The sequence below is a fragment of the Carcharodon carcharias genome, chromosome 2 (genome assembly GCF_017639515.1).
Source record: "Carcharodon carcharias isolate sCarCar2 chromosome 2, sCarCar2.pri, whole genome shotgun sequence".
In the NCBI taxonomy this organism is placed as follows: domain Eukaryota; kingdom Metazoa; phylum Chordata; class Chondrichthyes; order Lamniformes; family Lamnidae; genus Carcharodon; species Carcharodon carcharias.
This window is the reverse complement of record NC_054468.1, coordinates 133,090,001-133,116,340: the sequence shown is the minus strand read 5'-3', so window position 1 is coordinate 133,116,340 and position 26,340 is coordinate 133,090,001. Positions and strand designations below refer to the sequence as shown.

Here is a 26,340-nt window from a genome sequence, read left to right as displayed (position 1 = left end):
AGTTGATGGGCAATATGATCGGCACAGGCCTGGAGGGCTGAAGGGCCTGTTCCTGTGCTGTACTTTGTTCTTTGTTCAACTTGGTTTCCTTGTGTGCATTTGCTCTCACCATTTCCAACCCTGTGTTATAACGTAAAAGTAACCAACAAATAACTTGATCTGTGCTGATTTGCACTTTGAATGCAGTATGTTAATTGAAATAAACACCATTGCAGCAATTTAGATATAAAATGATTATTACAAACTACCAAATGCTGACATTTTCATGCATTTAAAAATAAATGACCATTATCTCAAACTTTGGAATTATTTCCTTCTAGGTTGCAGTGCTTTTGATGGATACTCAGGGGGCCTTTGACAGTCAGTCAACCATAAGAGACTGTGCTACAGTGTTTGCTCTCAGCACTATGACAAGTTCTGTTCAGGTAAAGATCAAATTTCCAACTGCTTACTAGGGATGCAGCAGGTGCTGTACAGTTGCATTATCATTCATTTGGGAGATCTATCCTGCATACAGTTTTTTTTTTTAAAAGCTTCCCAATTTCACTATTCAGTAATCAATACTGTAGAATGTTAGATTTCAATAATGAAGTTAATACATGTTGAATCAACTTTATGGTCAGTTATCTAGCTTCCCAATAGAATAAGAAGCTAATGGATCAAAAGCCAGAAAATGTCATCAGTATATTTAACGCAAGATGATCTGGAATGCATTGCCTGAAAGGATTGTGAAAGTAGATTATTAAATAATTATTAAATAAGTAACTTTAAGAAAGCATACTTGAAATGCGTGAGCCTATATGGAAAGAGCAGGGAATAAGATCACTCTTTCAAAGAGCCACTACAGGCACAGTAGGCCAAATGGCCACCTTCTGTGCTGTATGTCTTTTTTTGTATTCTTTCATGGGCATCGCTGGCCACACCAGCATTTGTAGCCCATCCCTAGTTGCCCTTGATGGTGGTGGTGAGCTGCTGCCTTGAGATGCTGCAGTCCATCTGGTGCAGGCACACCACAGTGCTGTTAGGAGGGAGTACCAGGATTTTCATCCAATGGTGAAGGAATGGCAATTATAGTTCCAAGTCAGGATGGTGTGTGGCTTGGAGGAGAACTTGCAGATGGAGGTGTTCCCATGCATCTGCTGCCTTTGTCCTTCTAGGTGGTAGAGGTGGCGGGTTTGGTAGGTGCTGTCGAAGGAGCCTTGGTGAATTGCTGCAGTGCATCTTGTATACAGCACACACTGCTGTCACTATGCGTCGGTGGCTAAGGGAGTGAAGCTTGGAGGTGATGGATGAGATGCCAGTCAAGTGAGCTGCTTTGTCCTGGGTGATGTCAAGCTTCTTGTGTTATTGGAGCCGCACTCATCCAGGCAAGTGGAGAGTAATTTTATTACGTTTCTATAAAAACAAGTGTTCTATCTGACTTTCTGTTGTAGGTATACAATTTGTCTCAGAACATTCAAGAAGATGATCTGCAACATTTGCAGGTATTGTAGCTATTTTATTTAGAGGGAAATCTTGATATATTTTACTTTGTTTTAATATTTTGTTGCATTGAAGGCCTGTATAATTCCAATTTCAGACACTAAATTCCATTGGGATTTAATTCAGTATGCCAGTATTTCCTTGAGTGTGATAAGTTATTTTGGCCCAGTTTTATTTTCCTGCACTTCAGTTCTAACCCACTCTGCAAAGCTTGCATTTGCTCCTGCAGTAGTCTTTAAACCTTCCCAACATCAGTCTTCTGCTACTGATTTAAAACATTGCGTCAGTGTTCCTGGCAGGCCCTTCCTGCATGGCTGGGTGCAGATGCAACCAAAGGCTGCACTGTAGAGGATTCTTTCCCCCACAACAGTGGTGGCATGGCTATTTTTATTTTTTTGAATTTTTAGAAACATTTGGTGAGCAGACATTTTCATATTGAAGTTGCTTATGCTTTACTGCAATGTGCTTCTCAAGCCCAAAAGCCTCTGGCCCTCTAGCTTCAAGAGTCTGCCTTCCGCTGCGCCCACCCCCCCCAATTGGGCAGGAAATCCGTCTTTGCTAATTAAAGGAGTGCCCCAGTCAAATTCCCAAAAAGTGACTGTTTCTCTCTCTTCCTCACCCCCTCCCCGGGACCCTGGAATCAATCCAGACTCCAGTTTTCTGCCTCAAATCCAATTCAGTCCCGATTCCCAGCATTATTGAGATAATGCTGATTCTCATACTTAATAGCCATCTTGTTGATCACTCCTCCCTGTTGGAGACAAACTCAGTATCCGTCAGGCTGGGTTTAAGAATACAGATGTTCTAAGTAAATGCAGATAAGGTGTATGCATCTGCCTGGTACAATCTGCCCATTTCAGGAAAGAAAATCTAGCAGAAGCAGAGATTTCCATACATTGAAACCTCTGCCTGTTCTTACTGTGATCTTTGAACTTTGGTATAAACAAAATGTACTGTTTTTATGTTCAGTTATAATTTCCAATCGTAAACTTATGCAAACTTACTGATTACACACAATTTTTGCCCTTTTATAGCTCTTCACAGAATATGGCCGACTGGCAATGGAGGAAGTGTATCAAAAACCTTTCCAGGTTTAGTATATTTAATGACTTGTGTTGTGACTGTACCCAACATTAGTTAGGTGTGACCTTCCTTCACCATTCCATTCCTTCAAAATCACTAGGATTTTTACTTGGGCACCCAAGACTTTGCATGATGAGAATTGAGTGTTTATTTCTAAGATAGCTGAATATGTATTTACAATATCTAGGTTTAACCTTGTCAATAGATCCCCCAAATCTCAATCAGGAACTGCAAATAATGGCAAAGCAAAAGCTTAAATTTAGTCACATAACCAGCAAAGCTGAATATTTATTTTTGTTTAGTATATAGCTGAAATTTAATTTAAATCAATGTTAACAATATTTATGCTTGCAAAGATACCTGATTGGCCTCACTATTCAAAGCGGCTGGATACTGCATCTGTAAAAAAAAAAAAATCTGTTTAGCAATGAATTATATTAAGAACAAAAGGTTTAAATATTTGCTTGCAATTATGGAACCTTCTGTTTTCTAAACATCATAATGGGCTTAGTGTACAGTACAGACTTGTCTACAACTTTCCTCGATGTTGGCATTCTTGCCAGATCATGGATTCAAGTTTCATTGAGATTTGAGCATATAATTTCAGTTGATACTTCAGTTTAGTGCTGATGAAGTACTGCACTGTCAAAGGTGTTGAGTGAAATGTTTAAACCAAGGTCCTTTTTTAGTTGCTGAAAGTAATTCTAAATTAAGTTAATTATATTCTTTCTATGTAGACTCTTATGTTTTTGATAAGAGATTGGAGTTATCCCTATGAACATCCATATGGGTTGGAAGGAGGCAGGAGTTTCTTGGAAAAACGGTTGGAGGTAAAATTTTAAATGTTATCCTCTGTTTTACATAACTTCTAGATGCTTTATGTAAGTACGTGTCATACATCAATACTCTAAGTTGTTTAGATTTGGCTTTTCTCAGCATTCCTAGAAGCTGAAGAGCAATCCTGCATTTTAATAGGATAAAGTTCTATGGCTAATACCTATAAGTGCCCCATACTGGCTAAATAAGAGTTTTGTTACTGCCTTGGGAAGATGTAATGAAAGGGTTGAGCTCTGAGGATGGTAATAGTGTGTTTTAAATAGCTTGTGCAAGAATTAAAAAAGCTGTAAGTTCATCACTTGCATCATGCCTGTAGCAATTTATAATCATAAGACATATACCTATCTTATGATCTATTGCAATATTGAATTAGAAGCATTTGTTTTGGTTTCTGTCCCTGTCAAACAAACAGAATATTCTCATTTAAAACGACCTTATGGTAAGAGCATGTGGTGTCTCTACTGATTCCTGCTGTTGGATTTCTGATGTATAGTTTAATTTCTCTCCACCCCCTAGTATTCCTACCATGGACTGTACTTGGACTGAAGTGAAGAGTAGGTGAACTGGCTCTTCTGCTAATATTGGTTTGACATGCCTGTTGAGGTGCAAAACACGGTAGCTTGAGTACCCCACCTGCATTTAAATTTTTCATTTTGAAGATGACACTTAAGTGTCTGCTCAGTGCCTTCTAACTTCATAGTACATTGTTTGGGGAGTCTGAGAGAAAAGTTACTCCAAAAGAAAATAATATTTGCTTCAGTGGAATGTGCCACTGGAGTGTTGCTGTTCCTGTCAACCATCTTTTGCAATGAATAAAGTTGTTGAAGGTCAGCTACAGTTGCATTTAGTCGTTTGGTTTTTTTTCTATTCATTTGCGGGAGGTGGGCATTGCTGGCTAGGCCAGCATTTATTCCCTGTCCCTAACTGTCCTTGAGAAAGAGATGGTGAGCTGACACCTTGAACCTCTGCAGTCCTTGTGGTGTAGGTACACTTAGTGTTATTAGAGAGGGAGTTCCAAGATTTTGACCCAGTGACAGTGAAGGAATAGTGATATAGCTCCAAGTCAGGAAGGTGAGTGGCTGGGAGGGGAACTTACAGGTGATGGTGTTCCCATGCGTCTGTTGCCCTTGTCCTTCTAGATGGTAGCAGTCGTGGATTTGGAAGGTGCTGCCTAAGGAACCCTAGTGAGTTCCTGCAATGCATCTTGTAGATGGTGCACACTGCTGCCACTGTGCATTGGTGGTGGAGGGAGTGAATGTTTGTGGATGGGGTACCAATCAAGCTGACTGCTTTGTCCTGGCTGGCATCAGGTTTCTTGAGTTTTGTTAGATGGTGGACAGGCTTTGGGGAGTCAGAAGGTGGGTTACTCTTCTTGGTTCCCTCAGCCCCTGCCGCAGCTCTCACCCAGCAGCTATGCCTTTTAGGACTTGGGCAGCTCGGTCTGTGGTGGTGCTGCCAAGTTACTCTTGGTGATGGACATTGGAGTCACCCCACCCAGAGTACATTCTGCACCCTTGCCAGCCTTGGTGTTTCCTCCAAGTGCTGTTCAACATGGAGGAGTACTGTCATCAGCTGAGGGGTGTGCAATATATGGCAATCAGCAAGAGGTTTCCTTGCCCATGTTTGATTTGATGCCATGAGACTTCTCAGGCTGGGAGCCCATGTTAAGGACTCCCAGGGCAACTCCCTCCCAACAGTATACCACTGTGTTGCCACCTCCCACCAGCAGGACAGACCCAGGGATGGCAATGGTGGTGCCTGGGACATTGTCTGTAAGGTATGATTTGGTGAGTATGACTGTCAGGCTGTGGCTTGACTTGTCTGTGAGACAGCTCTCCCAATTTTGGCATAAGTTCCCAGATGTTCGTAAGGAGGACTTTGCAGGACCGACAGGGCTGAGCTTGCCGTTGTCGTTTCCAGTGTCTAGGTCAACTGGTCCATCTGGTTTCATTCCTTTTTATTGACTTTTTAGTGATTGGATCCAACTGAGTGGCTTGCTAGGCTATTTCAGAGGGCAACATTGCTGTGGAGTCACGTGTAGGCCAGACCAGGCAAGGACAGCAGATTTCCTTCCCTAAAGGACATTAGTGAACCAGTTGGGTTTTTATGACAATTGACGATGGTTTCATGGTCATCATTAGACTTTTAATTCCAGATTTTTATTGATTCAAATTCCACCATTTGCCATGGTGGAATTGAAACCCGGACTCCGAGAGCATTACTCTGGGCCTCTGGATTACTGGTCCAGTGACAATACACCAAGCCCCTAACTTGAGTATTGCTGAGAAAAGAGACATGTTGTTGAAGGCTTTTCATCTTGCACTCGTCAGGACAGATGCAGGAATGCCAAATTTCAAAGGGGAGCAGCAATTTATACTGCATGAGAAGTAGGTGCTGATTGTTGACAAGCCTGCTCTGGTTGAGGCTGGAGGGAGCTATAGTCCCCAGTGCTTTTGTTTAATTCAAAAAAGGAACAATGCTCCTCCTGCCTGCAGAGGACAGGTCCCTGTGTATCAATGTATGTAGCTTCCATCAAACATATGTGAACCATGTTGTGACCTCGACTGATGAACTTAAATTGGTTATTAGTGTAATTCTTCACACACTCACACTGTTTAAGCGCTGTCCATTCATGGAATGACATATGATGTTAGATGTTATGGCTCAGAACGTTTCTTCCCCTAGGGGATTGTACTCCAGAAGATGCACTGGGGGATCCAGCAAGGTCCCCATGTAAGGACTGCACAGAAATTGTCTGGGAAGCTTAAACTTCTGATGGGCAATTATCCTGAACTGGGAACGATCCAATTTAAATCAGAGACTTTGGATAGTTCCAACTCGGTAGAATATTTACCTAGGAAAGGTAAGAAGGATTAAAACCACCTCTGACTCCTGGGTAACTATAGTACTGACACTCACCCACCTCCCGACTGCCAACCCCCACTCTAAACCTTCGCCCTCTTACCTTATGCTTACCTACTCCCTGGTTTCTCAAAGGGCTGGGACCTTTTAACTTTACCTGGTTTACGGGAGCTAGTGCTGTATAAAGGGGGTGTGGCTTCACTTCCCTGATACTGCCCTGCACGGATGAGTCCCAGGAGATGGTATGCTGCACATTTCTTGCCCCACCTTCTGACTCGGGCCTGCTGAGAAATGTGCAGCTCCCAACTAAGGTAAGTAAAAAGAAGTGGAGTGCAATCCAATTGCCACTCCTCAAAGTTCTGGCCCAGTGTTCTGAGTTTTGCAAGCATGAGTTGGTTGAGTACAGTCAGTACTCTGCTTATTGTGAGCAGCAGAAGAGACGTGCTATTTGATGCGATCCGCCAGTCATTGGAATGTACGGCCTATGTACCTGGCATCACACTGGCTCTGAAATTCCAGATTGAAAAACCAGATTGCTCATTTGTGTGGTAGGCAGAACGCCTTTTTGGCTTGGCAACAGCATCCTGTTAGTGGAAAATACCATTCATCTTGCTGAAGTAGGGTACATCAAAGCCATCCTGTAGGATGATAGCAATCCCGATCAGATCATTGCTCACTGTGTGTTGTGCTACTAAATGGCTGCCACTTGCAGACCTGAAAAGCACCCTGATTACCTCAAATTACCCTGGAAGGGTGAAGTATCTCATAAATTTGAGCAACAGATGAAGTTAGCCAATTCACACTGCTGCTATGCAGTCGCAATAAGAGTGTGTTGTTATTGGTACTCCATTTACAGGATGCTGCCGTCAAGCTAAAAAAACATTTTGTCTGCCACACAAATGAGTAATGTGGTATATGAATTTCAGTGGTGGTGGTGCGATGTTAGGTATGTAGGCCATATGTTCCACAACTGGTGGATTGTATCAAATAGTACATCCCTTCATAGTTTGCAATAGGCAGAGTACTGACCGTACTCAAACCAACTCATGCTTGCAAAACTCAGAACATAATGTCTCATGTATAAATGTGATTGTATAGCATTTGTTGAGCAATCCAGAGTGTGTTAAGAATTACACCATCAACCAATTTATGATTATCAGTTGGGCTCACAATGTGGCTCATTAGGCTTGCTAGAAGCTGCATATATTTACAGTGGAGACCTGTCCTCTGCAGGCAGAAGGAATATGGCCAGGCATTGTGCCTTTTTGAAATAAACAAAAATGTGGGGGACAGTAGCTCCCTGGTGCATTCTCTATGGCAATGCCTTGACCATTCAAAACCAACCTGCCAACCAATCAGTCCCCTTTTCTCATGCAGTGTAAATTGTTTCTCCTGTTGAAATTCGGCATTCTTGTCTGTCCTGATGAGTGCAAGATGAAAAGATTTGACAGCATGTCTTTTTACAGCAATACACAGTTACATTTCTTCAGTTGACTATATTATTTTGTTCTTTTAGATAAAACAAAACCAGCATGAAGAGTTGCAGAATGTGAGGAGACATATTCATTCCTGTTTTGCCAAGATCACCTGCTTCCTAATGCCACATCCAGGTCTGAAAGTTGCCACAAATCCTAGTTTTGATGGAAGATTAAAAGGTACCCAAAGGTTCTCATTGGTACTAATGTATACTTAAATTGCATGCATATATTTGCTGGATGATAAATTCTCTCATTCCCATGACCTATTGGTGTGACCAGGTTTGGCTAGATATTTGGCATCTTCTGAATTCTATTTTGTGTTTGAATGAAGGAAACAGAAATTGGAAATTCTGTCTGCATGGATCAATATTTTCTGTCATTTTAAGGTTCCTTCTGACATTGCTGATATACTGTTCGACCTTGCGGTTCTGCCTGGAGTCCTTTTTTGGCTTGCTTACTCATTCTAAGTTTTTTACGTTGAGCCTTGTTCAGTTGCCTTGTAAATGAATTGATGGTGAGAATATTAATCACTTAGCTATCACCACCATGGCCACATGCCTGAATAGGTGTCACTTTTAATAACACAAGTTTTATTTTCCCACAGCATCTGTGGAGAGAAAGCCAGAGTTAAAATTTCGAGTCTGTATGACTCTTCAGAGCTCTGAAGAAGAGTCATACAGACTCACAACGTTAACTCTGTCTTTCTCTCAACAGATGCTGTTAGACCTGAGTTTTTCCAGCATTTTCTGTTTTTGTTTCAGATTTCCAGCATCCACAGTATTTTGCTTTTATTTTATTTTCCCACTTGTGTTGCTGGCAGCAGTTCTGTATATTCTTGCAGAATGGTAAACATTGTATTTAAACTTCAAATAATCTTGATCTGTAAAAGTTAAAATAACTTAAGGGGCACACTCAAACTACAGTTCAAGGCATTACACCTGAAAGTGATCAGTGATCTGAAGTCCATTATCATGAAAAGCATGAGAAGCTAAATTTCTAAGATTTCTGTATTCACCTTCCATAGAGAATAATGTAGTCTGGAATGTCCTGTCCAGGAGATGGGAAGAAAAAAATATATATATCTATGTCAGCCTGGCTACTTTATAAAATTATTTTTTCTGTTTTCCAAAATGGACAATTACTGGGCTGATAAAATGGGCACAGCTGTCCACATGCTTGTAGTTATGGAAGATTCTAAGCTGTCCCAATGGACAAAGGCTACCTCATCATCCTCCTGGTATGAACAGTCCAGCCAACCCAACACACAGGATTCATAGACGATATGTCTGCACCAGCCAGGTCTGGACAGAGGCAGAGCTGTTTGGACTTGTCATCTCCAATGCCATGATAATGGTTGTACAGTTACCTGCTCAGAACACAATGGGTTGTAACAAAGGGCCTCATTAGCTGAATAGCTTGACCCAAAGTCACCCTGTCACATGACTGAGACTTGCGCTATTAAAATTCAAAAGTTGTATAATTAGAGGAATTCAATCTTCATTTGCGGTTTAACCTTCAAAGTGAACTGGACTCCAGGCTAGCAGCCTGCCTTTGACCTCTATCATTCTCCAAGTCTGATTTCCAGAAAGAACCCTGTATTTTGCCTACAGAAGGAACTTATACCCAGGGTATAAGAATACTTTGCTGCATCTTCAACGGACTCAACCTGCAACCAAATTCCTAGGACCAAGATCTAGAATTCTGCCAGCAAAAGCCACTTGACAGAACATTCCCTGGACATTGATTCTGGACTCTGAATTTGCATGACACAATAATTCTTATCTTTATTATGATCTTTGTCCTGACGCCCTTCCTTGCCCTTATCCCTCTTTTATTGTATGAGTGCAAAAGAGGCAGACATTGCGAAACCACTTCCCTCGTTTTTGTGTGTGTGTGTAAAATAAACTACTCTTCTTATTTTATCTTATCCTGAGTTTGCTGTAGGGTTAATAGAGGATCGGGTAACTCCAAACTGAAGGGTTGGGGGAAATATGCCACCATTTTAAAGGGGGAAATCAAAAATCATAAACACGTTTCTGTTTATGGACAGGTAGTGAGAAGAAAAATCAGGGCTGTTTAAATTAATCCCCCTTTAAGATCGACATTAAGTTAGCTAGGTAATAATAAGTGGGAGTTCTAGCCAAGTCCCTGTTGAGCTCTAATTACTAAGTGATCTGCCTCCTATCACCTAATCGAAGTTTTTCTTGTCAGTTCTTGCTATGGTCACCCAATCCAAGGATATCCTTAGATGAGTATTCCCCAAGGAGATATGACCACTTGGCTGATTCTGAAATTTTTTTCCTGTTTTCCTAGTCAGGAAAAACGACAGGAAGTTCATGAATTAAGGCTTGCTTCTCAGAATTAACGGAAATAAATATCTAACCACTAAATCACCTTTTACAGTCTTGTTCTGTACGCTGTACTTGCATCTGATGCAGTTCTTAACAGGAATCTGTAATTCTCTGGAAAGGAATAGACTTTGTTTTCTATTCAGTGGTTACATTTTCCACTCTAGCCAAACAATGTTGAGAGTTTTATAGTAATACTTTATGGGTTTGGAGCTATCATTTTATATTCAGAAATTGTAAAGATCCAACGAACTTGCTTTATTTGGAGCAGTTAACTGAGAGGCTAAGAGCTGATTTTCCCAGATGCATTTTGAAGATTAAAGGGCACAAGTTCCATCAAATTTTCTTGGTCATCTTGCTTTCTAAACAAAGCCATCACAACTTTTACTTGATTGTGCTACTTGCGGGTTTTCAGTGTCAAACATACTGCATCTTACCTGTTGCACGCATTCTGGTGTCCCACATAACAGTAGTGAAGAATTATTGGCAGGGTTTTAAATATTGCTGCCCAGTCTTTCATCTCTAATATTTTAGATTTGCACATTTGCTTTAAAAAGTAAAAAGCAAATCTGAAAGATTAAAGATGAGTCGTCACAAGCATCACCCTCTACAACCTGAGCTAATTCATTTCCATTTAAGAATTTGTGTAGCAGATGCTGTTGTTTAACTTCTTTTCAGATTTCTGTTAATCTTCAAAGAAGGTGCTCTAGTCCCCACTGAAATACACACCTGCTTAATCAGTCAGCTAAATGCAGTTAATTCTCCTCTCATGTTCTTCAGAGCTGGAGAGCTAGGTTTTGTCAACTTGTTGGGGGAGGTTGGATGCATTGAATTCAGTATTTAGAAGACTTGAGAAGAAGGAGACAGAGCTGGGGAGTGCTGATTTGGGTTAGGTTGGGAACAGTACAGAATCTGACTATTCCTGGAGCCCAAAAACTGGTGACAGTTCTTGGGAGGAAAATGGAGAGTGTCCTCCAGCTCCATTAGACAACCTTGATATATGGCTCTGTCACTGCTTTCCTTGACAGAGTTTACAGAAGGACATAGACAGGTTAAGTGAGTGGGCAAAAACATGGCAGATGGAATATAATATGAGGTTATGCACTGGGGTAGGAAGAATAGAGGAGCTGAATATTACTTAAATGGAGAAAGACTGAAGAAAGCTACAGCACTGAGATTTGGGGGTTCTCGCACATGAATCACAAAAATCTAGCAAACCAGTTCAGGTAATAGGGACGGCAAATGGACTGTTGGCCTTTATTTCAAAGGGAATGGAGTATAAAATAGGGAAGTCTTGCTAAAACTATACAAGGCACTGGTTAGACCACACCTAGAACACTGAACATTTTGGTCCCCTTATCTAAGGAAAGATATACTGGCATTGGAGGCAGTCCAGAGAAGGTTCACTAGGTTGATCCTGGGTATGGAGGGATTTTCTTTTGAGGAGAGATTGAGACGGTTGGGCCTGTACTCATTGGAGTATAGAAGAATGAGAGGCGACCTTATTGAAACATATAAGATGATTAGGGGACTTGGCAGGGTAGATGTTGAAAGGTTGTTTCCCCCTGTGGGAGAGTCTAGGATCAGAGGGCATAATCTCAGAGTAAGGGGTTGCCCATTTAATACATAGATGAGGAGGAATTTCTTCTGAGGGTAGTCAATCTGTGGAATTCTTTACTGCAGAGGGCTGTAGAGGCTGGTTCGTTAAGCATATTCAAGGCTGAGTTAGACAGATTTTTAATCAGTAAGGGAATCAAGGGTTATGGGGAAAAGGCAAGAAAGTGGAGTTGAGGATTATCAGATCAGCCATGATCTCATTGAATGGCAGAGCAGACTCAATGGGCCAAATGGCCTACTTCTGCTCCTATGTCTTATGGTCTTATGGTAAATGAACAGACAGCTTCATACCCCCAACACCAACAGCAGCTCCTGGTGTAGGCCAGACTTGTGTTTCTGGTCTTGGATCTGCTTCCTTCTGCTTCTCCCTGTCTGGTCCTAGTTAAGTAGAGGTTAAAAACAAAATACTGCAGATGCTGGAGATCTGAAATAAAAACAAGTGTTGGAAGAACTCAGCATGTCTGGCAGTATCTGTGGAGAGAGAAACAGAGTTAATATTTGGAGTCCAATATGAATCTTCCTCGGAACTGAAGAGGTAGAAATGTGATGGGTTTTATGCTGTTGAAAAGGGAGATGGTCAGGTGGAACACAAGGGAAGGTCAGGGATGGGTTAGAGGCTGGGGAAGATTAAATACCAAAGATCTCAATGAACAAAAGGGAAAAGGAGTGGTAATGGTTGTAGTAAAGAAGCAAAACATAGGTTCAGAGTAGGTGTTAATAGCAGAATAAATGCCAGTCTGAAAACAAAAACAAGACACAGACTGGCGCTTTTAGTAAAAACAAATCAAAATGGAGTGCAGAGTTTATTATTTGAAGCTGTTGAACTCAATGTTGAGCCCACAAGACTGTAAAAGTGCCTAATTGGAAGCTGAGGCGCTATTCCTGCAGCTTGCATTGGACCTCACTGGAATATTTTAAGTATAGGCTAGAAGCTCCCACCTCCAGAATTTCTGGCCTTGGCTTTAGGGTAGCCAGTATTTTTAAATGGCCAAATAAATTTTTCTTCCACAGTTGTACCTACTTAGCTGCTATTTCTTTAGCAATAGTGAGGATAACTATTTTGAGAAAATTCAATTCCCCACAGCAGTTTTTGTGGTTACAGTCTGTAGTTAAATGCAGATTAAGATTGGAAAGAAAGAATATAATACACGGAATAGGAGCAGGAATAGATCATTAGTGAACTACTATAGAAGTGTAGTTACTATTGCAGTAACTGAAATGCAGCAGACAATCTGTGCGCATGTTATATGGTCAACCACAGTAGTTTCAGCAGTAAGTAAAACTTAAAATAACTGCCAGTATTCTATACATGTATATTAAAATTATAGACTTATGATTGTGTTGCACCTGCATTTATATTTTAAGAGTGATGGTCCAGTAGTTCTAACCCTTTTACTTAGGCCATGCTTTTTCATCAACTTTTGCATCGAATTTCGGGATGTGACTGCAATAATCTAGTTTGTCAATTTCTTGGGATCTATTTGAAAGTATGTTGCATCATAAAGCTAGGTACTCAAGTGAAAACTGCAAGTTGATATATTTACTTTGGAAGTAGCCTTGTTATATGACTTGCAAACTATTAGTATTTTCTCCCAATAGATATTGATGGTGACTTCAAGAAGGAGCTCCGCAATGTAGTGCCATTTCTACTGTCCCCTGAAAATTTAGTAGAGAAGGAAATCGGGGGGTCCAAAGTGACTTGTCGAGATCTTGTTGAGTATTTCAAGGTAGGAAAAGTCAGTTAATTTTTTTTTTGTTTTTTGTTTTTCGTTCAGATTTTTTTGTAAAATGTTTTATTTCAGAAGGCACTATTAGCATATTATTGATCCAGTAACACTCTTTGTGCCCTTCAGGCTTACATCAAAATTTACCAAGGAGAGGAACTACCTCATCCAAAATCTATGCTACAGGTACTTTTAATCTTTACCTTAAAAAGATGTAGCTTCCTGTTACTGGTAAAATCAGGGAAAGAGTTCAGACAAATTTTTCTGGAGGTGGGGTGGAGAGGAGAAACATTCCACATTGATGAACATTTAAAACTTCAACTACGGAATATTAATCTTTTTGACATAAGCATTGCAGAATCCTTCTATATTCAGATTAATATTGCAGTAGGTGAAGGAAATCAGGCAAATTAAACTTTTTTCTCTTTCCTGTTCTCTTCTCTTGCAACACCCCCTGCCCCACCCCACCCCCACTCCCCCAAAATTTGATAGTCACTAGCTATTTAGTAATGGAAAACTCAGCTGAATTTTCAAGAATTGCTCATGGTTTTTATGTAGCTACAGTGTTGCACAGATGATGTGCAGGGGTATTTATTGATAATTAAAGGAGATTTCTCCTCTGCATGGAAGACATTTTATAAATGCTTGATGTCAATACGTAGATTGTTAAATCATTGAAACAGCTATATACCACAATTGAAAGATTTTCACTTTAAGCTTCTGTGCAGCATGATGTAAATTAACATTAAACTGTTGACCTAAACCAAAACCCCTTCCAATGACATTAACCTGATAGTATATTTGAAATCGGCTGTTGAGTTCTAGCTCTCAGCTGATCAGATGTATGACTCTTGTGCTGAGTCAGTAAGTACATTAAGTGGAAATTTAAATTCCTGCATCAAATAAGATTTTGTTTGATATCTTCAAATCTCTTGAGCAAATTGGCAGGATATCTATTGGTGATGGGAAAATCTGCAATGAGAAGGCCATAAGACTTGCTCCCATATACTTGCCTACTAGAAGGGAACGCACTTGCCCTTTATCAAAGATGTGCAGTTATAAGAGAGCATGAGAAATTGCATGCCATTCAACGGAGCTCTGGTACCTTAGCAGCTAACTGTGTTTTAAATGTCCAAATGTTTTGTGTGCTGTCAGATTATTCATATGTTAATTGCCCTTGATCAAAGTTTTTATTAAGTCTGTTAAGTTCTTAGTGTTTTGATTTTTCTTTAATTTGTGTTCTGGAACTACTAGCTTACTTTGAAGTAACTTTGGGTTTGCCTTTCCATGTATATTGGGGTTGTATCATAGCCATCTACCTTAGACTGTAGATATTTCCTCAGATTCTACACTTTGAGCAGTCTAGGTGTCTTTTTTTTTCCAGTACCTGTACAGTGAAGGCTAGTCTCTGCACCTTGTCCTTGCTATTATGTCTGGAGATGTGCTCTTTACTTTTTTTATTGTTTATCCCAGCATTCTATCAGCTGTAACACAATCAGTTATGAAAGGAAGTGGAGACTGCAGCACTGGGCCAATCACACCTGATCTCATCACAAATCCTATTTGATTGAATATTTGGTTAGCAGTCTCCTAGATCCTTGCCCAATTAACACACTGGTTTCCCCAGAACTGAGAACATTTGAAAGGGAAAAAAAGTTTTTAACTGGAAACTACGATTGGTGAATATCTGATTTAGTGGCGATTTGCAATTTTTATGTATAACTGTCACTCTTGAGGTTGGTGATTTTCAGAAAGCATCTTTGAGCAAAGTTAATTTGTAGTGCTTTGTAGGTTTGTGAAAACTCTCATCTTGGGCAGAAGGTTGCCAAGAGAAAGATTGTTTAAAACAGTCATTGTTTTACAGGCAACAGCTGAAGCCAACAATCTAGCTGCTGTGGCAGGAGCGAAAGATGTCTACAATAAAGCCATGGAGATGGTATGCAACTATTGCTGTCTGAAAAGTTGCTTTTATTCTTTAACATGTAGTGCAAATGTTCGGTTTTATGGTTTTCATTCTGCACCTTATGCTACAAGTCTGTCCTGTTTACACTGCTGTACCTTCCAATTTGATGACAACTACTTTTCAAATTGAAGGGAGGGGCATTTTTAATACTGTTACATATGTTATGCAAAGTTAGAGTAAATTACAAGCCTGTTTCAAATGTTGCCCATCATCGTTGATAGATAGACAATCTATATAAGATCCATTTTTTGATCTGTAATTTAGCTAGTGGTTTTAATTCAATTAGTTCATTTTTTATTATACTAGCAAATAATTACATCCAAGTAATTTTTTTACTCGGGAACTTGCAATGTAGTATGCATAGCTGCTACTTGCATCCAGTTAATAAATACAGCATCTCTAATATATGATAAAAATTGACTCATACTTGAGTATTTTTCTGCACTATAACTGTTTTGCGTTACAAGTTGGTTTCTGCTCAGCAATGAGTTGCAATCTATTCCTAAACCTCAAGCTGTTACCCTGAACTGGCAATTCCAGATCAGATGGATTCAAATGCTAGATTTTCTTTATTTCACATGGTCAAGATGCTTTTCAGCTCCACAGTAAATGAACAGCTAGAAAGCACTAAAAAAAATCCTGCAAGAGACGGAGGTGATCCTTTTTGGTGATCCATTATGCGTGTAAAACTATAAAATATACTGATCCATTATGCGTGTAAAACTATAAAATATACTGAGTTCCAATATAAACAGCCTTAAGGCATTGGAAGGTTCCCTGCTTGTGATTGTCCAACTTTTGAGCTCTTGCACAGAGAAGTTTTTTAAAATTATATAATCATGGAATCATACAGCAATGAGTAGGAGGCTATTTGCTCCTTCATGCTTGTGCCGGCTCTTTGAAATAGCTATTCAATTAGCCTCATGCTCCTGCTCTTTCCTCATAGCTCTGCAATTTTTTAAACTCTAAGTATTAATAGTTAATTCTGAATCCCTTTCTGCCGTCCTTTCAGGTAGTGCATTTCACAACACCATAGCTTGCCGTGTCGTCTTAAAAAAATTTCCCTCATGTCACTTTTCATTCTTTTGCCAACACCTTAAATCTTGTTTCCTCTGATAACTGACCAGCCTGCCATTGGAAACATTTTTTCCTTATTTACTATATTAAACTCCTCATAAGTTTGAACATTTTCTTTTACTAAATCTCCCCTATACCTTGCCTAATGTGAGGTAAACATCTACAGTTTCTTCATGTAACAAGAGTTGCATCTCTGGTACTATTCTAGTAGATTTCCTGTGTAAAACAAAAACAGAATTACCTGGAAAAACTCAGCAGGTCTGGCAGCATCGGCGGAGAAGAAAAGAGTTGACGTTTCGAGTCCTCATGACCCTTCGACAGAACTTGAGTTCGAGTCCAAGAAAGAGTTGAAATATAAGCTGGTTTAAGGTGTGTGGGGGGTGGGGGGGGCGGAGAGAGAGAGAAGTGGAAGGGGGGTGTGGTTGTAGGGACAAACAAGCAGTGATAGAAGCAGATCATCAAAAGATGTCAACAACAATAGAACAAAAGAACACATAGGTGTTAAAGTTGGTATTATCTAAACGAATGTGCTAATTAAGAATGGATGGTAGGGCACTCAGGGTATAGCTCTAGTGGGGGTGGGGAGAGCATAGAAGATTTTAAAATATTTAAAAATAATGAAATAGGTGGGAAAAGAAAAATCTATATAATTTATTGGAAAAAAAAAAGGAAGGGGGAAACAGAAAGGGGGTGGGGATGGGGGAGGGAGCTCAAGACCTAAAGTTGTTGAATTCAATATTCAGTCCGGAAGGCTGTAAAGTGCCTAGTCGGAAGATGAGGTGTTGTTCCTCCAGTTTGCGTTGGGCTTCACTAGAACAATGCAGCAAGCCAAGGACAGACATATGGGCAAGAGAGCAGGGTGGAGTGTTAAAATGGCAAGCGGCAGGGAGGTTTGGGTCATTCTTGCGGACAGACCGCAGGTGTTCTGCAAAGCGGTCGCCCAGTTTACACTCCACCCTGCCCTCTTGCCCACATGTCTGTCCTTGGCTTGCTGCATTGTTCCAGTGAAGCCCAACACAAACTGGAGGAACAACACCTCATCTTCCGACTAGGCACTTTACAGCCTTCCGGACTGAATATTGAATTCAACAACTTTAGGTCTTGAGCTCCCTCCCCCATCCCCACCCCCTTTCTGTTTTCCCCCTTCCTTTTTTTTCCAATAAATTATATAGATTTTTCTTTTCCCACCTATTTCCATTATTTTTAAATATTTTAAAATCTTCTATGCTCTCCCCACCCCCACTAGAGCTATACCTTGAGTGCCCTACCATCCATTCTTAATTAGCAGATTCGTTTAGATAATATCACCAACTTTAACACCTATGTGTTCTTTTGTTCTATTGTTGTTGACATCTTTTGATGATCTGCTTCTATCACTGCTTGTTTGTCCCTACAACCACACCCCCCCTCCACTTCTCCCCCCCACCCCCACACACACACACACACACACACACACCTTATACCAGCATATATTTCAACTCTTTCTTGGACTCGAACTCAAGTTCTGTCGAAGGGTCATGAGGACTCGAAACGTCAACTCTTTTCTTCTCCGCCGATGCTGCCAGACCTGCTGAGTTTTTCCAGGTAATTCTGTTTTTGTTTTGGATTTCCAGCATCAGCAGTTTTTTTGTTTTTATCTCTAGATTTCCTGTGTACCCTTTCTAAGGCCTTGATGTCTTTCCTAAAATATGGTGCCCAGAATTGGACATACCAGTAATATGCCAGCCGTACTCTCTGCCTTTATTTGTAAAACTAAGAATCCTCTATGCCTTTTTAACAGCTTTCTCAACTTGCCCTGCCACCTTCAAAGACTTGTATGTTCCTATGTGTTTGTCCAAGCACCCTCTGTAAAATTGTGCATTTAGTTTATATTGTGTCTCCTGATTATTGCTACCAAAATGGTTCGCCACATTTATCTGCATTTAAGCTTCATCTGCTCTCTTCCAACTTCACCAGTCTCTCTCTTATCCTGAAGTCTGTTATTGCTCTCCTCGCTATTCACAACATTTGAGTTCCATGCCATCTGCAAACTTTGAAATTATGCCCTGTATACCCAAGTCCAGATTTTTTAAATTCATTCATGGTACGTGATACTAATATATATATCAGAGAGAGGGTCTAACACGCTGCACATTTCCCACTAGCCTGAAAAACAACTGTTCATCACAACTCTCTGCTTCCTGTCCCTTAGGCAATTTCATATTCATACAGCCATTTCCTCCAGGTAGTCAAACAATATTTACCTTTAGCAAATCTGATTTTCATTTATTAGCCCATATTATTCCAAGTGCCTATTAACTTCATCTCAGGTTTAAGCCTTGAAAGTTTTCTCATTACCAGGCTGGTTGATCTGTATTTTCCAGGTTTACCCTTCCTTTTGAACAGGTGTGATTTTGGAATCCTCCAGTCCTCTGGCAGTATTCCCATATGTAAGGAGGTTTGAAGATTGTGGCCAGAGCTTCTAATTTCTACCCTAACTTCCCTCTGTAATCTAGGATGCATCCCATCTGGACCCAGTGGCATTTCTACTTTGGGTACTGCCAACTTTTTAAGTACTACTTTATCTATTTTTATCCTAAATAATTTTTCTACTATGTCCTCTTATTGCAACATTAGCAGCAACCCCTTTAGTGCAGACAGATGCAGTGCGCTCATTTAGTCCCTCAGCCATGTCCTCTAACCTTCACACAAAGATCTCCTTTTTGGTCCCTAATTAACCCTACCCTTCCTTTCATTACCATTTTACTATTTATATGCTTATAAAAGACTTTTGAACTCCTTTTTATTCGTTTCTATCTACTTTGGATTGGAAAATTGTACCCACCCCACCATTTTTTAAAAAACAAGATGAGTGGGGAAACCAGGAAATTGTAGACCAGATAACTTAACATCTATTGTCAGGAAATTGAGTCAATAATTAAGGGTAATGAACATTTTGAATGTTCTACTGATCAGAGAACCAGCATGCATTTGTAAAGGGCAGATCATGCCTGACAAATCTGACTTTTTTTTAAAGAATTGACTTAATTAGTGGACAGAGGAATATCTGTAGATGTTACTTTTTCAAATGCCTTCTGGAAATCCATGTAAAATTCTTCATAAGAGCTGCTAGCTAAAGTTGAAGTTCAAGGAATTGTGGCTAATTATTGACTTGGTTAGGAAATTGGCTGAGTGGCAGATGACAAGAGTAGGGATATAGTCAGGTACTCAAATTGGCACAATGTGACTAGTGTCCCACAGGGATCTCTGTTGGATTATCAACTACTTACTGTATTTATTAATGAATTGAATGACTGGATAGGAAGGCAAATATCCAAGTTTGCTAATGCCATAAAAATAGGTGGCAATATAAGCAGTGTTAATAGAAGTGTAAAGTCACAAAGTGAACTGGGCAAACTGTGGCAAATTGATTTCAATGTAGGCAAATGTGAGGTCATCCATTTTGGACAGAAAACACAGGTACTTTCAAAATGACGAGAAACTAGAAACAGTGGATGCCTTTCAGGAGTGAAATTAGAAAACACTTTTACGTGCAAAGGATGATCATAGATGTTTGGAGCTCTCTTCCTCAAACGGCAGTTGATACTTTCAGTTAATTCTAAATCTGAGATTGATGGTATCTTGGTTAACAAAGATATAAAGAGATATGTGGTAGATGCAGGTTTTAGGACTGGGTCACAAATCTACCATGATCTCGAAGGGCTAAATGGCCTACTCTTATTCCTAGGTCCCTATATGCCTCGCCCCTCTTATTTCCTTTACTGAAAACCTTGAGTAGCGAGAATTGGCGCTTTGTGATGCCAATAAGATGAGTATAAATGTGGATCACTGTCATGCAAAATCATCCAATTTTAAGTCTGCTGGTGCCCCCAAACACTTCAGACTTAAATTTTCTTAACTAATGAACACTGAAGATTAAATATATTTAACTAAAGAAACTTAGAGAACAGGAAGATGATGTGATAATAGAAGTAGGTGGGATAGAGTGACTAAAGGGATATTAACAGAATCTGAAGCCTTTTTCAATGAAACTTTTTATAAGCTAAAAATAAAAACAAATTTAAAAGCAATTTTGAAAGACCGTTTCAAACTTGTGGAATGAAATGGTACCAAGTGGGTTGGGGGTTGGTGGTGATCAGTGGGGCATGGAAGAATTACTTTGACTGCCCATGAGTAGGGATTTAAATGTTTTCTTGTGAAACAAGAGATCAAAATGGATCAGAGCATGCCCAGAATAAGGACCTGAACAATGGGAGAAAATAAATGGTCTTTTGACACACGTGCTGCACTTCCCATTCAGCACACAGCAACAGGTTGTTTTAGCTGGTTATTTGGTATGTTTCCCACCCCAAAAAAAGTACTGTACCCACTTGAGGACAGTAAACATTTTTTATATTTTAAAAAAAAATTCAGAACTAGTATCAAAGTGCACAACTTCAGTCAAGACCATTCAGGTAGGCTTGCATTTGTCTTTTAACTGTAGACTAAATGCATAATACAGTGATTGGAAATAGCATTATAATCAAGAATTGAAAATGTATTTGTTCTTGCAGTTCTGTGGGGGGGATAAGCCTTACATCGCACCAGCAGACCTGGAGCAACAACACTTGACCTTGAAAGCAGCTTCTATCAAGCAGTTTCGATCCATCAAGAAAATGGGTGGGGAAGAGTTTTGCCAGCGCTACCAAGAGCAACTCGAGCAAGAAATGGATGAGAATTACACAAACTTTGTAAAGCACAATGACAGCAAAAATATCTTTTATGCTGCCCGCACACCTGCCACGCTTTTTGCTGTGATGTTTACCATGTACATAATCTCAGGAGTGACTGGATTCATTGGTTTGAACTCGATAGCTTCTTTATGCAATCTTGTGATGGGAATGGCTTTAATATCCCTCTGCACCTGGGCTTACACTAAGTATTCTGGTGAATTCAGAGAATTCGGAACAATCATTGATCAAGTGGCTGAAACTATATGGGAGCAGGTTAGTACATTCCTCCACACTACCCATCCTTTTATTGCCACTAAGGTTGTGTTCAATTTAATTTTTGCTGACGGTTATAGTTTTAGCTGGTGAGCAGTTTACACTGTTCTTTTCTAAAGAGATCACTGAATTATTTGGGTACAGATTCGTAAGTACATGACCTTCAGTGTGCTGCTGAATAAAAAGGTTGCTTTAATGCTTTAACCACTATTTAACATCTGTCAGCAATCTCCTTCCAATCATGCTTCTGCTTCTGTTCCTATTTACAAAACTAAATGACCATTTTTAAAAAATTCCTGAATTACGTTTGACCAGATTTAATAGATAAACTTTGATAAATGCTACCCTTCACTGATTTTAATCACTGCCCATCTTCCACTGCCACATCATTTAATAAAACAATAATTGCAGATTAGAGGGTCCAAGTTGTTCATTACTTAGTTCCTGAAAGTTTCCTGCCCAAAAACCTTTGACAACACAGACCTATAAGGTTGGTATGTTGATTTGTTCCTGCTTCATGTCCACTGGATTACTGATATAAATCAAATGCTGTGAAGAAAAGACTTTCATTTATATAGGGCACATTTCATGACCTCAGGACATCCCGAAGTGTTTTATATAGCCAATTAAGTGCATCCAATGTAGGAAACATAGCAACCATTTTGCACACTGCAAGGCCCTGTAAACAGGACCAGAAACTTTTTTTAAATAATGTTGGTTAATGGGAAAATAACGGCAAGAACACTAGGATAGTTCACCTGCTCCTCTTTGAAATGGCATTATGGATTTTTTTATGCCCACTTGAGAGGGCAAACAGAGCCTTCGTTTAACATTTGATGTGGACTTCACTTTGGACAGTCAACATTCCCTCAGTACCACACTGGAGTATCAGCCCAGGTTATGGGTTCAAGTCTCTGAGGTGGGACTTAAACCCACAAACATCTGACTTGGATGAGGATGCAACTAGCAGAACCAAGGCTACAATACTCCTCATCTGTACTGCCTGCAGCTAGAGAATGATCAGGGTAAATCAAATTAGAAGACAAATAGCTTGGGGCGGTGGGAAACTAGAATTCAGGGGCTTATTTGTTCTGTACAGCCTTTTGGTCACTATTTGGAACCACAAGCTTAACTGAAATTGCTGTAACTGACCTGGTCTTTGACTATTGAAGTAGTCCAAAGCTTTAGTTGCGCACATCATTCTAAGAGTAAAATAGAATGTTTAATGCACATTCGTGTTGATTAAAACGACCTTGCTTCATGCTATTATTGTGATGAGCATGATTAAGATACTTTTATTTTTGATGTATCTTATCTTTCTTGAGCAAATGCTTTGCAAATTTACTTTTGTTTTTATTCTGCTTGTTATGAGCCTCTAAAACGAAATACAGATGCTTTGAATAATCAAACCAATGCAAGATTAACTGCACATGATTCAGACTCAGCAGCATAGATGGGCAAGTGACTGAAGGATACGAGACTGCATAACAAAATTAAAGTTAAAAACAAAGTGGTGGAAAAACTCAGCCAGTCTGGCAGTATCTGTGGAGAGAGAAACCGAGTTAATGTTTCACATCCAATATGACTCCTCTTCAGAACATATCACATTGGACTCGAAACATTAACGCTTTTTTCTCCACGGATGCTGCCAGACCAGCTGAGCTTTTTCAGCACTTTGTTTTTATTTCCGATTTTATCTCCAGCATCCACACTACTTTGCTTTTATAAAATTTAAGGAGGTGCTGATAGAGGGAGACAAATGCCAGATTTTAAAAGGGGTGGGGATTGAGTATTCTGCTACATTGGGAGTCTTGACATCTTGTGCAATGGATTAGCTGTCCCAGTCTCTGCCATGAACTTCAAGTGGCTATCAAGTATTTCTCCACAGGGAGAATGTTGCTCTGGGTTCTCTTATTAGGTGACTTGTGGGTAAAGCAACCCAGGATCAAGGAAGGTGTAGACAACAACACTGAACTGAATTTGGGGCTAGTCAAGTAAAGACCAGGAGGACCTGGTTCAATTTTTACTGTCCACTAAATTAGTTCAAACTGACCCAACTACTGAGATCAATCAAGACTGATCAGGGAGTAGAAAAATCAGTTCTGCAAGCAGGTGCTCTATTTTTAAAACCAATCTTTACCTGGCCTTTCCAAATGACTTATTGACTCGCTCAGTATTGTATGCTTCATGTGCGGTGATGATTTGAAATCTAATAAATGATTACTGCAGCTGAAATAACTATCCTCAAGTAGCTTTTAATAACAAGGCACACGGAAAATGAGACAAGGATTCATAAGTAGATGATTCTGACAGTTGAGAGACAAGCACCAGTTGGGTGAAGGAGTAGTAGTGGGTCCATATCTAGAACAACTTAGGAAGGGACTTTGGGAATTGGTGAAAGCTATGCCTCCATATCCAAGCCCCATATGAGCCATTTAATAATATTGATCCCTGTTCCGGGGTAAAGCTTGAAATATCTGCTCTTGCTGCATTATATGTTCTGATGGCAGTTATTTTGTACTGTTTTAAAGTAATCTTTGATTCCTAGTCTTTCCCTGTATGTACTGATTTCTGCATGCTTTGACTGGTTATTTTCTTTCTGTCCTTTCATGCAATCCAGAGGAGTCCAAAGAAGGTGAAAACCTTGTTTTCTGACTTATTACCACAAACAGAAACTTTGTTTTAACACATTGCGGTCTTCCCAGTTGATAACTGAATTGGCAAATCACGTGTTTTGGTGATCACTAATTAACAACTCCTTGTTTTAGGTATTATGCAAGCTGTTCACTTCAGCTCGAAATAGAGTGGTACATCGTTCTATTACATCAACACTGAGACTTTCGTCAAACAACAACAACAAGAAGAAAAACTAGCTGTTGCGCTTTAACCATCTGTTCTTTTTTGGGGGGGTGAAAGTGTGGACATTTACAAACTGGTCAGGGCCATGCTGTGTAACCGGCTGTAAAATGTACACAGCTAATTCAATAATGTAGGGTGCAGAACTGCTCATTTCTTTCTAACTGACTGTTAAGAGGGCAGGCAGACCCGCTTGAGGAAGAATTGTGGTAAATGCATCTTGATTCAGACTATTAATTTTATGATTTTATTTTTTATATATAAATCATGTATTACCCAATGTATTACATACCAGAATAGCGCAGACTGCCATGGTCCAGCATGTTTTCCACTTAACATTCTTTTTCGCTTTAATGCACAGGGCTGAACATACTTTTCCATTCCATCTTTCCTTATCATTCCTTTCCATTCAACATTCTTCTTGTAACTATTCTGCAACTATTTAATGGGAAAATATTTCATGGACATGGTATTACTGTTCTCTTTTTGTTACTAGCATGTTGTTGGTTACCCCATTTTAAGTCTCCCTTTCTTTCTTTTAACATTCCCATATTACAGGTGTTGAAGCCACTGAGTGACAATTTGATGGAGGACAACATAAGACAAACTGTAGCAAACTCCATCAAAGCAGGTTTGACTGAGCAGGGCTCCCAACATACCAAATTAAAGACAAACTGACAATCCCTTGTCTGGTTCTATTGCTGTCAAGTGCTTGCTGTAGGTTACGGACTTTGAATCAGTTTAAAATTAGTCTACGTAGATTTTGAAGTGAAAGGCCCGACTTCACTGGACACTGCCAAAAAGGTCTGAAGAAAGAAGAAGGAAATGTTCCTGGAGATGATTTTTCAGTGGGTAGGTAGTTACATTAAAAACAAGATGGTTCAGGGGTGTGTAACATTTGTAATTTGAATGTTGACACAAGAACACTAGTCAAATTTCCTTTTCAGGTCTCCTTTTATGTCAGTGGATTTGTGTGTGAGAGGCTGGTTTGCACTGTAGTATACTGTACAGATAAATCAATGGGATCATTGAGGTAGCCATGCATAGTTGAGCTTGAAATGAGCCAGTTTATTTTTTATGTTAATGCTTTGCTTGTACCAGTATTACACATTGCATGAATCCAAACTACACAGTCCTCTGGATTAACTTAAGAGAGCAGAATTACTGTTAGCTGGGGGTAATTGAAGCTTGCCTTGCCTTTTTCCTGAAAGCAGTCCTAGAACAGTGTGAATCAGTGACAGTCAAACTGCTGGGAGGTTTTACCATTTCACCACTGCCACTTGAGTCCATCCAATATGCCTTTTTTTTGAGGGGGAGAGAGGGGGAAACCATCCAAAAAGAACTGTTGCCCGTAGCTATCAGTTAGCATTGTCTGTACAGTGCATTTATTTTTTTTTAAATTTTATTTTCTATCAAATCATAGAGGTGGGGCATGTATATTAAATATAAATATATAAATACCAAATTTTGTATCAAAGTTTTTGTAGTTAATGGCAAAATCTGGTACAGTGGTAGGCTCCGTGCAGTTTATGTAAAGGAATGTTATTTGTGATTGATGTAAACATAAGTGCACCAAATTTGAGGTTTTGATATATTTGTGATATTACCTGCCTTGAGCACTGCAATCCCACCCCTTATGGCAAAGCAATGGGAATGTTAGTTGTGGAATTTGGTTGTCTTCTGTTGCATTTTAAAGTTATTTCCTGTAATTTATTTTTCAATACACAATTAAAGTACTCTATGAAATTCCCTGCTTCTGACTACATTTTTCAGTAAAATGAATGAATCCTACAAAGTGTTGTAAAAGAGATTAAATGTCAGGAGAAAAGTGTTTAAACTTTACATATTTTTAAAATCCGCCATCTCTCCAATTAAGCTTGACTATATCACGTGTATCTCTTATGTTGTTGGCTGCATTTAAATGTAAAAATGTGTGTGATTGGTGGTGGGGGCGAGAGGAGCCAGGAGTACAAAAAGAGCATAAGGAGAGCTGAGAGAGGGAGGTTAAAACAGCGAGACTCGAGGAGT

The 26,340-nt window shown here is 39.7% G+C and overlaps 1 protein-coding gene across 6 annotated transcripts in view; it reads left to right on the top strand.

The window, feature by feature from the left end:
* The window catches only part of atl2 (atlastin GTPase 2), an 89,567-nt gene extending 63,509 nt beyond the window's left edge, over positions 1-26,058 (top strand). For 5 of the 6 annotated variants that reach the window (XM_041211138.1, XM_041211147.1, XM_041211109.1 and 2 more), the window contains 10 exons: positions 321-425; positions 1,434-1,484; positions 2,517-2,573; positions 3,303-3,395; positions 7,781-7,919; positions 13,307-13,434; positions 13,561-13,617; positions 15,296-15,367; positions 21,025-21,456; positions 24,871-26,058. In XM_041211138.1, the coding sequence (XP_041067072.1) occupies positions 321-425; positions 1,434-1,484; positions 2,517-2,573; positions 3,303-3,395; positions 7,781-7,919; positions 13,307-13,434; positions 13,561-13,617; positions 15,296-15,367; positions 21,025-21,456; positions 24,871-24,990 (1,254 nt within the window). In that variant the 3' untranslated portion in view covers positions 24,991-26,058. Of the gene's footprint in view, positions 1-320; positions 426-1,433; positions 1,485-2,516; positions 2,574-3,302; positions 3,396-7,780; positions 7,920-13,306; positions 13,435-13,560; positions 13,618-15,295; positions 15,368-21,024; positions 21,457-24,224 lie in introns of all 6 variants that reach the window. The other variant, XM_041211120.1, reaches the window with a different exon arrangement.
* The last annotated feature ends 282 nt before the right edge of the window (positions 26,059-26,340 follow it).